At 37.4% G+C, this 14642-nt stretch overlaps 1 protein-coding gene across 8 annotated transcripts; it reads left to right on the top strand.

The window, feature by feature from the left end:
• The first annotated feature begins 1932 nt into the window (after positions 1–1932).
• On the top strand, positions 1933–13977 carry LOC107039871 (putative ankyrin repeat protein RF_0381). Of its 8 annotated transcripts, none has more exons than XM_015259719.1 (6): positions 1933–1993; positions 3413–3451; positions 6907–7250; positions 8165–8405; positions 9747–9990; positions 11245–13977. In XM_015259719.1, the coding sequence occupies exons 1-6, from the start codon at positions 1967–1969 to the stop codon at positions 11796–11798; spliced, it is 1449 nt and encodes a 482-aa protein (XP_015115205.1). In that variant the 5' UTR covers positions 1933–1966; the 3' UTR covers positions 11799–13977. The 8 variants fall into 8 exon arrangements, with proteins under 8 accessions (XP_015115205.1, XP_015115213.1, XP_015115209.1 ...); XM_015259727.1 differs by having other exon boundaries at positions 7069–7250; XM_015259722.1 differs by having other exon boundaries at positions 1943–1993; positions 3413–3513.
• Positions 13978–14642: the final 665 nt, after the last annotated feature.

Raw genomic sequence — 14642 nt, forward strand, 5'->3', positions numbered from 1 at the left:
GACAAAAGCAATTGACCCCGAAATTTTATCTAGACTATTTTGAGAATATTCAGAGAACTACTGAATTTATTGAATAACCCCAGAAAATATTTTTTGCACTAAAAAAAATTGACTAATATTTTTTGTTATTTTCTTTTTAACCCCGAAAATAGTATATTACGGTACTGGGCCCCATAAACCGCAATTGCTACCTTGCTTCGCTCGGTTAGATCTCGCTTTTCGGGCCCAGTGACATAGAAAATTGTATGTCACCCGGCGATAAAAGTATTATCCGACTAATGTGATTATAATCCTCGACTTCGGCTCGGCTTATAAATACTTATCGCCTGATGACATAATGTGCTATTTCATCACACTGTGCGAAAAAGTAACTTTTCTGTACTGCTTCTCACGATTTCTCGTCTGGGCATTGGTATTACATACTTCCCAAACTCGAAAACTTGAAAATCACTGCAGAAAAATATTGTTCCTAGGCTGTTGCGATGGGGTTTTTTTACTCGTGTGGTTGGCCAGCCCTCGCCTATGGCTCGGAGGCCAACGCCACACGAGTAAAAAACCCCATCGCAACAGGCCGGAAAAATACTATTTTAGGCTCGCTTCCCGTCCCTTTTCCACACATTGTGATGAAAAATATCGTTCGATACTCGTGGGAAAAGTGTTTTTTGGCTCGTGGGAGGTCTATAGCACGAGCCGAAGGCGAGTGATATAATCCCACGAACTCTTTTCCGCACTCGTAACGAAATATACTATTTCAATACTAGGGGGTAAAAATCCACTTTTTCGCACGCACATGTAACATCCTATTTTTGTGATATCTGCCGAGTTCGCAGTTCGAAACGGCAGTGGGACTCAAGTGCCTGTCTTTGTGCACGAATGCGTAAATTTCAAGAGCGTGCGCAAAGCTTCCACTTTCCGTACGCCGTGCGGAAAACAACCGCTTTACGCACACTAAACCGCTTCGAAAAGTGCACTTCTTACGGAGGTATTACAAAAAATAGGATGTGTTACCCGTGCGAAAAAGTGGAACTTTATGTACTAATAACACAATATACTATTTTTGGCTCATGGGATTATATCACTCGCCTTCGGCTCGTGCTATAAACCTTCCACGAGCCAAAAACACTTCTCCCACGAGTATCGAACGATATTTTTCATCACAGTGTGGAAAAGGGACGTTTTAGGCACGCGAAGGGTGCCTAAAAAGTTACTTTTTCGCACACTGTGATGAAAAGTATTTTTGACGCATGGGAGGACTGCAGCGCTCTCCGAAGGCGAGTGCTACCCGCCCAAGGGTCAAAGAACACTTTTCCCACGAGTATCGAACGATATTTTTCATCACAATGTGTGGAAAAGGGACGTTTTAGGCACGCGAAGGGTGTCTAAAATTTCCCTTTCCACACAACTGATGAAATAAGATTCCTCGTGGCCCTCTAAAAAAAATAAAAGTTCTCGTGAACTTCTCTAGAATTTGTTTCTCCGTAAATCCTCAAAATTCCACCTTCCCCTTCCGCAAATATCTCCCCAATTTCTAGGTTTCCATCAAGAACCCAGAGACATTCTTCGTAGCCCTCGAAATTCCCCAAAGACCTCTCTTTTGACATTTTCCCCTAGACCCTTCCCCTCTCCGCAGTCCCCAAAAATAATCGTCAAACCCACTTTGCACGCGCCCATTGGCTCTCCTCCCCTCCCCCCACACGACACGACGAATCTCTGAAGAAACTTATTAAATACTCATCATCCTCATCAGCATTTCCATATCCAAATGAACCCCGAATAGATGAATAATTGCAACATTACATGTGAGACCGACGAAAAAAAAAACCACGTGAAGTTGAAGATTTGATGCGCAAGCTCCTTCGACATCATCATCTCTCTTTGTGTTATTTTTGGCGGTATACTGAGGTTCTATGGCTTTAAATAGGACCGTGTTTCCGTCGAAGAAGGCAGTTCATAACACGATTTCTACATGCTGGAGCATCGTACTGTATTCGAAGTAAGTAAACAGTTATGATTGATGCACATGATCGGATCAGAATGGACAGAACAAAGAATCCGTGGATTATTGATTGGCCCTTTGATCGATGATCGTTCCGTCATCGATCGACGATCCCTGTAGTGAAGAAATGACATTGTCGATCGGGAAAATGCGGGAGCATTCGAATATCGCGATTATTTCGGCTATTTTCATTGATTATCGATCGATGTGACGGAATTGTGATTGTCCTAATCGTGTATATGATCACATGTAATATGAATTTATTTTTAAATAGTGAGTGCAACGTATTTCTGAGCTTTGGCAGCGGCTCATGATTCTTTTCATTGATATCAAAGGACATGTGTTTTATAAATGAAATTAAACGGATTGATTTGAACAACAATTGCCTTTCGCTTTAGTTTCCGATCGGTTATTCTTAATTTTTTACGGAGGGAGTGATTATTGGGTCGTTGTGATGGGCTCATTTCGAGAGGGCGTTTGTTTTGTTTTGGGGAATGATGAATATTTATTTTAGTGAAAAAGTGCAACGCGCGGAACCCGCGGAATACTGCGTATTAAGCAGTTGGCATAAGTTCCAAAAATTTACAATTCTCATTGGGATTATTCTGGACTGGTTTACGAGACCTACGATTCTAACGATGACGCAGTTTTTGTTTTTATGTATTGGATAATTTTCAATTGGGACTGTGACCGTCAGGCGATTTTTGACATAGTGTGGCAGCGATCATCTCGGTGATGAGTGGGTTTGGAAGAAAATGTCATAAAAGATTTTTTGTAGATAATTAAATTGTCTTCAAAGAAGGTTTGCTGACTTTTTCCGTTAAATCTACTAGTTCCGGAGATATTTGCGAAGTAGTGCGTTCAATTTTCAAGTAGGATTTTTAAATTTAATTTGCGATTATCGCGAAAGTGAGTGGTCCCAGTAAAAAACGTTAGAAAATATTTTTTGTAGAGAATTTAATTTTCTGCGGAAAAGTTTTTTTGACATTTTTCTCTAAAATCCTTTCTTCTTCTGATTTTACAATTTTTAACTATTTTACGAGACTTACAGTTCTAACGATGACACAGTATTTGAGGCTGCGAATATCTCGGAAATGCGTAGTTTTAAAATAAAATGTCATAAAATATTTTTTGTAGAAAATTAAATTATCTTTAAAGAATATCTTTTGACATTTTCTGCTAAACCTAGTAGTTCCGGAGATATTGGCAAAGTAGTGCGTTCAATTTTCAAGTCGAATTTGTAAATTTAATTTGTGATTATCGCGAAAGTGAGTGATGCCAGGAAAAAATGTCAGAAAATCTTTTTTGTAGAGAATTTAATATTCCGCAGAAAACATTTTTTGACATTTTGCTCTAAAATTAGTTGTTACTCTGATTTTACCACTTTAAATTATTTTTTATTTTATTCCATTGCAGGTTTCTTACGCTCGCTTAACGTTATTTCGTTCAACTGAAGTGCGTATTTAATTATTGAGTGAATAAAAATGCATGAAAAATGCACGTTGATCATCCCTCTAGTAATTATTCATTTTATCGTTGATTATTTAAAACTTATTCTAATTTTTCTTGTTCATTCGATTATTTAATACATATTGCGATAGAGTTTTTGATGGTTGAATAAATGAGAGATGATTAGAAATAGCTTTACCCTTTGACTGAGCCGAATAAATAGGACGTTAGCGTGGTGCTGGCAATTAGAGAGAGAACTGACGTTGCTGAAACGCCTTCGGGAAAATTTCGTGAGAGATTTCAACAGAAAATAAATAAATCCATCGTGTTTAATTAATTCGTGTTATCATGAGTTTGTGGAGTTCTCGTCACTCGCGTTCACTCATATCGATTCTTCTGGCAAGTTTTAATTAGAGAAATGTAATTATCTTCATGCTCATCGACAAAAAACCAATAAAAGGTCTCATGTCTCAATCATGTTCACTATTGTTTGTATTTGTTAAAAAATAGTGAAAGGAAATAAATTTCGAAAATGTCTGAGGAAATTATTTTGCGAATATTTTGGAAACTCGGGGGTTTTGGGGAAATGTCGAGAGATTATTTTCTACAGATAATGCAATTTTCTGTAGAAACAAAACATTAGGTCTGTTTCAGTAACGAAGTGGTAAACCGGTACAAGTCAATTTTGACTATTGACCAGTTTTCAATGAATATCTCAGAATCTAAGGGAGCCAAATTTTTGTTATAACTTTTTTTGTAGAGCCGGTTGAGCACTACAATAAATGTAATTACGAAAATTTCGCTATCACTCTTAGATTCGGAAATATTCCGCAAAAACTCAACTGGGAGATGAGTCGACTTAAACCGTTTTATCACTTCGCTACTGATTTGTTACTGAAATAACTACGTAATTAACGAAAATTTCCCATTTTTATAATTATAGCTTCTAGCCTTCAATTTGAGTCCATTGAGATTCTATGAAAAAACATTTTACATAAATATTCATATTGTTTTTTTATTCACGAGCTACCGTAGTTTCTCTTTTTTTTCCTCAACAGTCATGTGTGAAAAAATTTAATAGAAAAACCTACCGAATTCGGGGGACATTTCTATTGAATTTCTATTGAACTTCCTATTTGTTTTTTATCGATTCCATTATTATGTTCAATAGAAAATATTCTATATAAAAAGTCGATAGAATTCGAGTTTTCGATACAACTCATTCTAGTTTCTATAGAATTTTTTGCGTTCAAAATTTCTAAGTTATTTTATTTCATTTTCGTGATGAAAAAATGAAATCTTCCTATCGTAAAAAGGAGAAAGGAAATCGATCTCGAAATATCTCGAAAATCTCCGCGTCGAAGCGCCACTACGTGCGGGGATGAGACGGCGCGTGCGTACCGATTTCGTGAAAAAAATTAGAAAACTTGAGCCGAGGAAATTCTATAGAAAATATCTTAATAGAATAAGTTGTACAGAAAAGTCGAATTCTATTGACTTTTTCTGTAGAATATTTTCCATCGAGCATTTCCACAGAATTGTCTAGCGAATTTGCTAGGGTTTTCCATTAAATTTTTTCGTGCGTGATTTTGTTTCCAAAATTTCAAAACATACTTTTTGAGAATTTTTGAAATAGGCATAATGTGATTTCACACTTAATGATGAAATTAGTTTTTTGTAAATGTCTCGGAAACTAGTGGATTTGGGCGACGATAATGAAAACCATTTTTCATCACGCTGTGCGAAAAAGTAACTTTTTAGGCACGCCTCGCGTGCCTAAAACGTCCCTTTTCGACACATTGTGATGAAAAATATCGTTCGATACTCATGGGAAAAGTGTTTTTTGGCTCGTGAGATTGTATCACTCGCCTTCGGCTCGTGCTATAAACCTCCCACGAGCCAAAAAACACTTTTCCGCACTCGTAACGAAATATACTATTCTTTGAAAAAGTTTTTTTTACATTTTGCCATAGGGTCGTTCAGTACTAAGAGACTTATACAGGCCATTATTGATTATTAAACAAAATCGATGTCAAGGCCTCCTTGATTCTATCAAAATATGGCGGGAATGGCATCACTCGTCGGTGAGTGACAGCCTATAAATTGTTTGTGAGATATTTCTTCGAAAATCGATTTTTAACGATCAATGGAGAAATGATCATCGGAATCAATTACATTTTGGCTTTAAAAATTCGGTTCAATGGGTTTTTAGAGTTACATATTAGCGTAAAATGAGCTTTCGCTCCCGAATAAAAGCACTATTTTCGCCACAAATTGAGTTCGCGATTTTTTCTACTGGATCAACTAAAAACTGAGAACAAAATTGGACTAATTATCTATTTATCCATTATGTTATGGGCAGCTTCACACTCGTGAAAAACCCGTCGCATTTGTAGGGAGGTAAAATGAAGAAATCGTGTGAACTTAGTCGTCAGAATAGCATATTACGATACAAGTGAAAAAAGTAGTTTATAACAAGTGTGAGGGTTACAGGTCGAGCCGAAGGCGAAGTCTGTAATAACACTCGTCAGGAAGTACATTTTTTCATATGTATTGTACGATATTTTATGATACTGGTGAGAAAAAGGCGGTTTTTTTGCGCGCGAAGCGTGCATACAAGTGCCCTTTTTTCACTTGTACCATAAAATACTTTCTGGCCCTAATGATAAAATCTACCATTATCTCTGCTCTCATTGAAAAATTCAATCAAGAAATGTAGAAAATTTCTGATTGTGAAGAAATTACGATAAAATAATATTAATTGAATAAGTTGCGTAAAACGATCAAAATCGATTAGATTTTTTAAATTAAAGATTTCTATCTAATATATCATTAAAAAATCACAGAATAACTGCGTAATCTTTTAGTTGGATAAACCAAAAAAAGTATTTCCAGTCGAATTTTGTATCGAGTGCACTGAAATGTAGAAAATTTCTGATTGTGAAGAAATTACGATAAAACAATATTAATTGAATAAGTTGCGTAAAACTATCAAAATCGATTAGATTTTTTAAATTAAAGATTTCTATCTAATATATCATTAAAAAATCACAGAATAACTGCGTAATCTTTTAATTGATAAACCAAAAAAAGTATTTCCAATCGAATTATCTATCGACTGCACTACGTTTTTCATAAAATTTTCATTCAGAAAATAATGATAATAATTGTAAAAATTGTAATAATTTTCTAAAACCTTTATTCACAAAATAAAAATTGACAAGACTTTTTACAGAAAATTTCATGAGCAATAGAAAAAACTTGACGTTAAAATGTTCAGAGAGCAATTGTTCCGGTGAACCCCCGAGATTTTATCTCGAAAAATATTTGCGGAAGGATTTTTTTTGCAAATCATCTCCTTTCATTATTTTTCGTCAAAAATGTTTTCCTCTCTACTTCAAATTCGAGAAGCTCCGATGAAATGGATGGAAAATTATTTAGAGACGTGTTGATTCCCTTAGATGCCCACCGAGTGCATCGCAAACCCGTTGCAGCGGGAGCTTGCAGACTCAATAATTCGCATGCAATCACTAGATGAGATAAGGATACTTCTGGCTTGTGGTGCTAAACCAAATGATGCAGTCACTCAGGGATTGAGGCCACTCCACTATGCTATTTGGCAGAAATATGCTGATGCAGCACAGCTGCTTATCGTACGTGGTGCCGATATCGACGCCACTGACGAGTGCGGATACTCAGCTCTGCATCTTGCTGCTGAGCATGGGTACCTGGATCTCGTCAAGCTTCTCATCAAGGCCGGGGCGAAGGTTGATCATCGGGAAGACACCGGGGAGCTTTTTCCAAGGTATCCCATAAAACAATAAAACAATACAGTAGCGAAGCGGTAAACCGATTTAAGTCGATTTAGACTATTGGTCAGTTTTCAATGAATATCTCGAAACCTAAAGAACATAGAAACTTTTTTGTAATAACCTTTTTTATAGCTCTCAATTCGCTCTACAAAAAAGGTTATAATGAAAATTTCACTATTTCTCTTGAATTTAGAGATATTCCTCGAAAACTCAGCGTAGAGCTAAGTTGACTTGACCCGGTTTACCGCTTCGCTACTGAATAAAACTACCATAGTTAGTACTTGGATGGGTGACCGCTTCGGAACACGCTCGCCCAAAAATTTCGGAAGGTAGGCACGGTGCGGTGGTATAACTAGAGATGCAAATGCGTCACATGACCCGTCATATGACGGTCATGCCCGAACAATAAAAAAATTTTTTTTGCACTAATTATTCGTAATCAAATCTATATAATCGATCTTCAACGTATGAAAAGTCTCACGTCAATAACCCACGACTTTTAAAACTCACATAAGTCTCCCCTTAATACACTGAGAGAAATATTCAATACAAATTACGTATCTTTTCCGTAATTCCGGAGCGAAATGTGGTTGTAGGAAATTTTACGGAACTGTCACGGAATTTTTCCGGAGCGTTCCGTAATCTTTATCTGAATCTCCTGTAAAAAATTACAATGACGTCACTTAAGTTTTCCAAGTCGATTCCGTAATTGGCGAGTGAATTATGAGTTTCGTAATTTTTACTGAACATTTCTCTCCGTGTATTGAAGAATCGGAAGATTGATGGCCCTCCATGCCTCAGATCCGGGGATATTACAAAAAACATATCCTCGAATTGATTTGACTCATTCCAATTTCAACACTCGTCTCCCCTGTTCTAATAATTTTGATGATCATCTTGATTGAAGAACAATGTTGTGTGATGAGCCCCTCCGTCTTGCCCTGCGAAATCGTCACATAGAAGTGGCCCGAACACTCCTGGAGGCTGGCGCTAATCCAAACAAGCGCTACTTCTTCGGTTCGGAAATAAATCTAGTATCGCCACTGGATCTGGACTGTATGGAGTTGTTGTTGGCATTTGGAGCTCAGCCGAACACGAGGGACCGGGCTGGCCTCACACCGCTGATGAAGGCCGCCAGATTGCCACAAGTGAGCCTTGACTTATTATTAATCTCCAAACATTAATCATTAACCTTTAATGAGCCACAGACCTAGAGTCTAGACCAAATCCTAAACTATTAATTGAGTTCAGTGGTTTAACGCAAACATAAATTTTCCCCTAATTGTGAGTTCCTCTTGAAGAGCATTCGTTCCATGAGAGATCGCTGAAAGCAAAGCTGTTTCATAACTGAAGATATTTCATACGAAAAATATCCTTCGGTATTTTCCCCCGCACGAAAAAATTTAATAGAAGAACCTAGCGAGTGCGTTAGCAAATTCTTTTGGATTTCTATTGAACTTTCTATTAGTTTTTGGCAGGGATAGCCATATTCATAAATCATAATTACCGTTAAATTTTGAAGCCGTCATTTAGTTAATATCACTCTTAAATTTTTAATTATTCAAGTAACCATCTATTTAAATATTCAAATTTTGAACTATTTTATTAATCAATAACTTAGGTAGGAAAATTGCCGATTATTCGGTCAATCGATGATCCCTTTTAAGAAGTTGGAAATATTTACTTAATGGAAAATTTACAGGTTTATATTATCAAATATTTAATTCAGTAGCGAAGTGGTAAACCGGTATAAGTCGATTTTGACTATTGGCCAGTTTTCAATAAATATCTCGGAATCTAAGGGAAATGGTGAAATTGTTGTAATTTCCTTTTTTGTAGCTCTCAATTTGCTGTACAAAAAAGGTTATGACAAAAATTTTGCTATTTCCCTTAGATTTTGAGATATTTATTGAAAACTGGGCAATAGTCAAAATCGACTTATACCGGTTTACCACTTCACTACTGAATTCATCATTAATCAGGAATTTAAATTATCAGTATTATATAATTTTTAGATTTTGGTGAGTATATTTAAACCTTTATTCATGTAATTAGCAAATGCTTTTAATATTAACGAAATTTAATATTGATGGCTATCCCTAGATTTGGCCGATTCTATAGAAATGTTCAATAGAATTCGATTTTTCTATATAATTTCAGATATTTTCTATAGAATTTCCTCAGCTCAAATTTTCAATTTTTTTCATTCTACTTTTCTTTTCTTCTCATCAAGAAAATCCAACAAAAAACTTGGAAAATTTGAGCCGAGGTAATTCTATAGAAAATATCTCAATACAATAAGTTGTATAGAAAAATCTAATTCTATCGACTTGTTCGACTTGTCTAGCGAATTCGCCAGGTTTTTCTATCAGATCTTTTCATACGAAGTCTCCTTTTACTGAGAAGATTTCATATTCGACAAGTTGGGAGGAATTTCTTCCGTCCTTTCTGTTACGTTCCACCACTTCACTACTAAATTCCGCTCTTAGGGTATTGCATCGGTGCTTTTACTACTGAGCTACGGAGCAGATGTTAATGCAATGGCTGATGCCAGACACGACTACAGGACTGTTCTGCACTATGCGATTCTGGGTGGTGATACGACAGTGATCAATTTGTTGTTGAAACAAGGCGCGAGGCTTGATCTGGGGCCGGACTATCAAAAACCAACGGCTCTGGATCTGTCAATCCTCAAAGGGGATCCGATCATCGTGGAGATGCTCCTCGAAGCTGGTAAATTGATTTTCATTTCTATAAATAAAGATTTATTGAAAAACGAACAATAGAACAGACCAAATATAAAAATGCATGCACAATCAGCATCGAAAATTAATTGCTTGAACTTATCGTCGATGGATTATAATTCTAGAATTGGTAACAAATTTGCTAGCATTCTACAGCAATGTTGTTCCATTCTTGATGAATTGTAATAATAATTCATTCGGTACATCTGTGGAGGGCAATCTTATTTTGCGTCTACACCGGGGCCAAAAATATTATTCTAATCACGGAAAGTAAAATGAAGGACTCCTTAACTCCATTACTCCTTTTTCCGTACTGACCTTCACTTTTCCTCGTCCTGGGATTGGTATTGGTCATTCTCCAAACTCGTAAAACTGAAAATCACTGCGGAAAAATATCGTTCACAGCTAATGTCATAGTTTTTTTTATTCGTGTGGTTGGCCAGTCCTCGCGTTCGGCTCCGACGCCAACCCCACGCGAGTAAAAAACCCCATAGCACTGGTCGTGAACGATATTTTTCGGTAGTAATTTTCACTTTTACGAGTTCGCGGAAGGGTTAATACCAATCCCCGAACGAGGAAAAGTGAAGAGCAATACGGAAAACAGATTTGAAGATGGAAATGTGTACTTTGCGCCCGACAGGACGAAATAAATGTTTCGATATCTCTTCTAAACTTTGAACTACGAACTACGTTTGCTCAAGGAAAACCAAACGACAGGCTCTGCATTTCACAAAAAAATTTCCTTCCAATAAATCTCGCCACATCTCTCCCCTAGATACAATCAAAATAAACCTCTTTTTTTTATTGTTATTTTACATCGCTTCGACTCGGCTGAGTATATTGCGATGATGATCAAGACTTTAAAATGGTTAGATCTTACCATTATGTCCGACCGGGATTTGAACTCGGAACCTTGCGCACGTGAGGCAGCGGCTTTACCCAATGCGCTAAGCCGTCGGGCCTCAGGAAAAAAAAAAAAAAAAAAAAAAAAAAAAAAAAAAAAAAAAAAAAAAAAAAAAAAAAAAAAAAAAAAAAAAAAAAAAAAAAAAAAAAAAAAAAANTTAAACCCGAGTCTCCCCTCGAGCTCCATTCACAACCTCTATTTTTCCACCGCGAATGCGACTCAAAAATAGAAGCCGAATTTTCCAATCATAATTCTATTTCCGTCCCACGTCTGCCGCAGTTTATTATCCCGCGAAATTCCCTCTTTCCCCCAAAACAGTGATGATTCTCGGTCCCCCAGGTGCCGACGTGAACGCCTCGTCCCCGATAATCGGATCTCCGCTGCACGTGGCCTGTGCGGACAACATCCCGAACCGCCTGGAGGTGCTGAGCATGCTCCTGGAGCGCGGCGCGGACCCGAACCTAGTCATCAGGAGTGACGAGGGTCCGGCGCTGCGCCCAGTCCTCGCGGAGTACGTGGCGTCCAACGAGAACCCCTCGGTGGAGGTGGTGAGCCTCCTCCTGAAGTACGGGGCACGAGTGGTCATCAAGACGCAGTTCAGGGATCCCCATGGGATCCTCAACTCCCTGCAGAACACCGCGGACAAACCGCGACTGCTGAGGGCCCTGCTGGAGGCTGCGGAGAGCTTCGATCCCTGCATGATCAGGAGGTCCAGCAGCCTCACCGATGCCCAGAGGGCTCTTGTCATGGAGGCCGCCAGGACCCCTCTCCCCCTGACGCATCAGTGTCGACTTATTGTTCGGAAAACCTGCGGAACTAAACTCCCCAAGGTCGTCAGGTCTCTGCAGCTTCCGCAGTCGTTACATCGCTACCTTCTTTATGATTTTTACTAGCATTAGACCAACACGTTTGGCATAACACTCTGCTGGGGCCATTCAAATATTACGTTACGCGTCTTTGGAAACTTTAGACCCTGTCGCAAATATCAACCCCTTGTATATTACCTTTTGCGAGTTTTTCAGTTTTTTCATAAAAGTTAATTTAAAAAATAAAAAGAAGGCAATGGATTATAGGTCAACAATGAAATTACTTGTTGCGATTTTTCTCGGTTTTTTCGTAACATTTAATTTTTTTAATTCGAAGAAGAAGGCACAGGATTAGGTTAATAATAAACATTTTTTAATTCGAAGAAGACATTTTTATAGTAGATTTAATTTTTTTAATTCGAAGAAGAAGGCAAAGGATTAGGTGAATAATGAAATGTTTATACGATGTTCTTTGAACATTTCGGAACTTATTAAATATTGCCATCGGAGCATTTTGACATGCCTCTGTGAATCTTTGGAATATTGTCAATGGGCCAGTTATGGAACCCTTAAGAAACCAGGTTTTTCTTACGATTGTTTCCATCTTTCGAATGTATTTCTCAGCTATTGAAAAAAATTCTAACTAGCTGTACTACATAGTTTAGTCTCTATATTATATATTGTATAAAAATCCAAATCGACTTCTGGTGATGAAAATTTGGTACTCGAGATTAAGAGTCCAAAATTAAGAGTCAGAACTGAAAGAACAAAAACCAAGAGTCAGAAAGTAAGGGTCATAGGGGTCAAAATAAAGGTCAGAATAAGGGTCGTGGGGGTCACCATCTACAGACCCCCCCCCTGATCGTATCCTTTTTTATAAAGTTGATTAACAATGAATGATTGTTTTGATTGTCAACTTTTTATTCGCCTGGCGATTGGTTGATGGATCAATCAATGATTTCCATGACTACGAGGATGCTATTGTGCGTTACAGCGCTCACTTGAAGGTGGTCGCGCGCGACAGTGCGCATGATTGCCTAGTGACGTAATATTTGAATGCTCCTCTGTTATTGTATGTGAAACGCTCTTTATACAGTTATTGTCCATAGATTGTGATACCAGGGAGATTGATATTTTTCGAAATTTTTTGGAGTATTAATATTTGTAATGCTGTTCGGATTTTTCGGATGGTCTGAGCTATTTTTGATGACGGGGGTTTATTGTTCGGGTCTGAAACGGGGTAAAACGGGTTCAGGAAGGGGTGATCGTTTGGGAAGGATCGTGGGAAGATTTTTTCGGATGGTTTTAAGATCATCTCGAGAGGTAAAAATTTTCCGAGAAATAGAAGGGAATAGGGTTTTCTTGCAGGGGATAAAGTACTCGCAGAGAAGATGAATTCGTTGGTAATTGGAGGGTGAGAATTGTATTTTGGGATGATTTCATCGCAAATTCATTAAAGCCTAGTCCATTGTCTAGAGAATTCTATTCTATTGGAAAATAGAAAAAAAATTCTCAACCAATCCAATAGAAATTCAACAAAAATTGAATTTTTGTTGGATTTCTATTGAAAATTCTATTGATTTTTCGCCGAATCTATTTGAAAATTCCGCAATCTCACTGCGGGGTTTTTTCAATAGAAATGTTCAATTAAAAATATCGCATGGGAGAAATAAATAACTTTGACTTCTCTATACAACTCATTCTGCTGAGTCTCGTTCTATAGAAATTTCTCGGCTTAAATTTTCCAAGATCTTTTACTTGAACTTTCTAATGAAAGAAAGACAAAACACGGATTTGTGTTAAGGAATTTCGATAGAAAATTTATGAATTGCATAAGATGCAAATCTATGGATTTTTCCCACAAAAATTTTATGTTCAGAAACGCGCGTGAAAGCGGCAGGATTTTCAATAGAAATTCAATTCAATGTATTTTAGAGAATGCAATAAGTTTTTCAATGAATCATTTCCACGCGTAGAGTTCCTTAAATTCTCTACTAAAAACCTTCCAGACGAGAAGTTTCATTTCATATTTCAAATCGTGAATGCAAATTTAGTTCGTGGACTTGAGTCGTTTTACCCCATGCCAACAGAATTATTTACATTGTTAATAATTGGTCGGTGGAAACCGTTGTAACGAAGGGATCTCAACTCGCTCAGACGATGCAATCGTCGTAATCGATTATATATTTCTGATATTTAATTTTTTACCTTTGTATAATTGTTGAGGATTTATTGATGATGAATAAAAACGAGGTGATGAACGTAATGATGTGTTGGATAATTCGATTGTTGATGGAGGGTTTCTGTCTGTGTGATTATAAATTTTGGCGAGGGTGAGGATCGACAGTCATCCAGTATCTATACTATACGTGGGGAGTGAAAATAGCAGCCTCGATAGATACTTGCGTCAAGCGTTTTGGCAGGGATCTGGGATAATGAGGAAATCGACGGGTAATGAGGGGAATGTTTAATTGGATTTTCAGAGTTTTTGGCTTCCGAATGGAAGCATTGTATTCGTCAAAAAAACAGTGTTCAAATGAAAAAACAATTGTTTAAATGAATCCAATTGTGATTTAAAATATTCTTCTCGGTGCCGTCTTTCCCACCGAGTTCAATCATGAGATTAATTGCATCAGCTGTTGAACAAATTTATTTTAATACCAATATTCAGGGAACGGTAAAAAATTTTAACGGCAGGGCAATGTTGGATGTCGACGTTGGGGCAATGTAGGATGTTAATGTTGGGGCAATATTGACTGCCAACGTTGGGGCAATGTTGTCTGCCAACATTGGCGCAATGTTGGTGCAATGTTGTCTGTCAACGTTGGCGCAATGTTGGGGAAATATAGGATGCCGATGTTGGGGCAATTCTGAATTCAATTAAAAATACATCATCACAGTGATTTCATTCGGGGGTAAACGGCTAATTTT

The sequence above is a fragment of the Diachasma alloeum genome, unplaced genomic scaffold (assembly GCF_001412515.2).
Source record: "Diachasma alloeum isolate Michigan unplaced genomic scaffold, Dall2.0 Dall_scaffold_00308, whole genome shotgun sequence".
NCBI classification, from domain to species: domain Eukaryota; kingdom Metazoa; phylum Arthropoda; class Insecta; order Hymenoptera; family Braconidae; genus Diachasma; species Diachasma alloeum.

Bases quoted from the DNA above. Each gene is read 5' to 3' on its own strand.
- LOC107039871 (XM_015259719.1), top strand. From the start codon at position 1,967: ATGCTGGAGCATCGTACTGTATTCGAA. The intron at 3,452-6,906 runs GTGCGTATTTAA...TGATTCCCTTAG, and splicing joins CGTTATTTCGTTCAACTGAA to ATGCCCACCGAGTGCATCGC. The intron at 9,991-11,244 runs GTAAATTGATTT...TCGGTCCCCCAG, and splicing joins GGAGATGCTCCTCGAAGCTG to GTGCCGACGTGAACGCCTCG.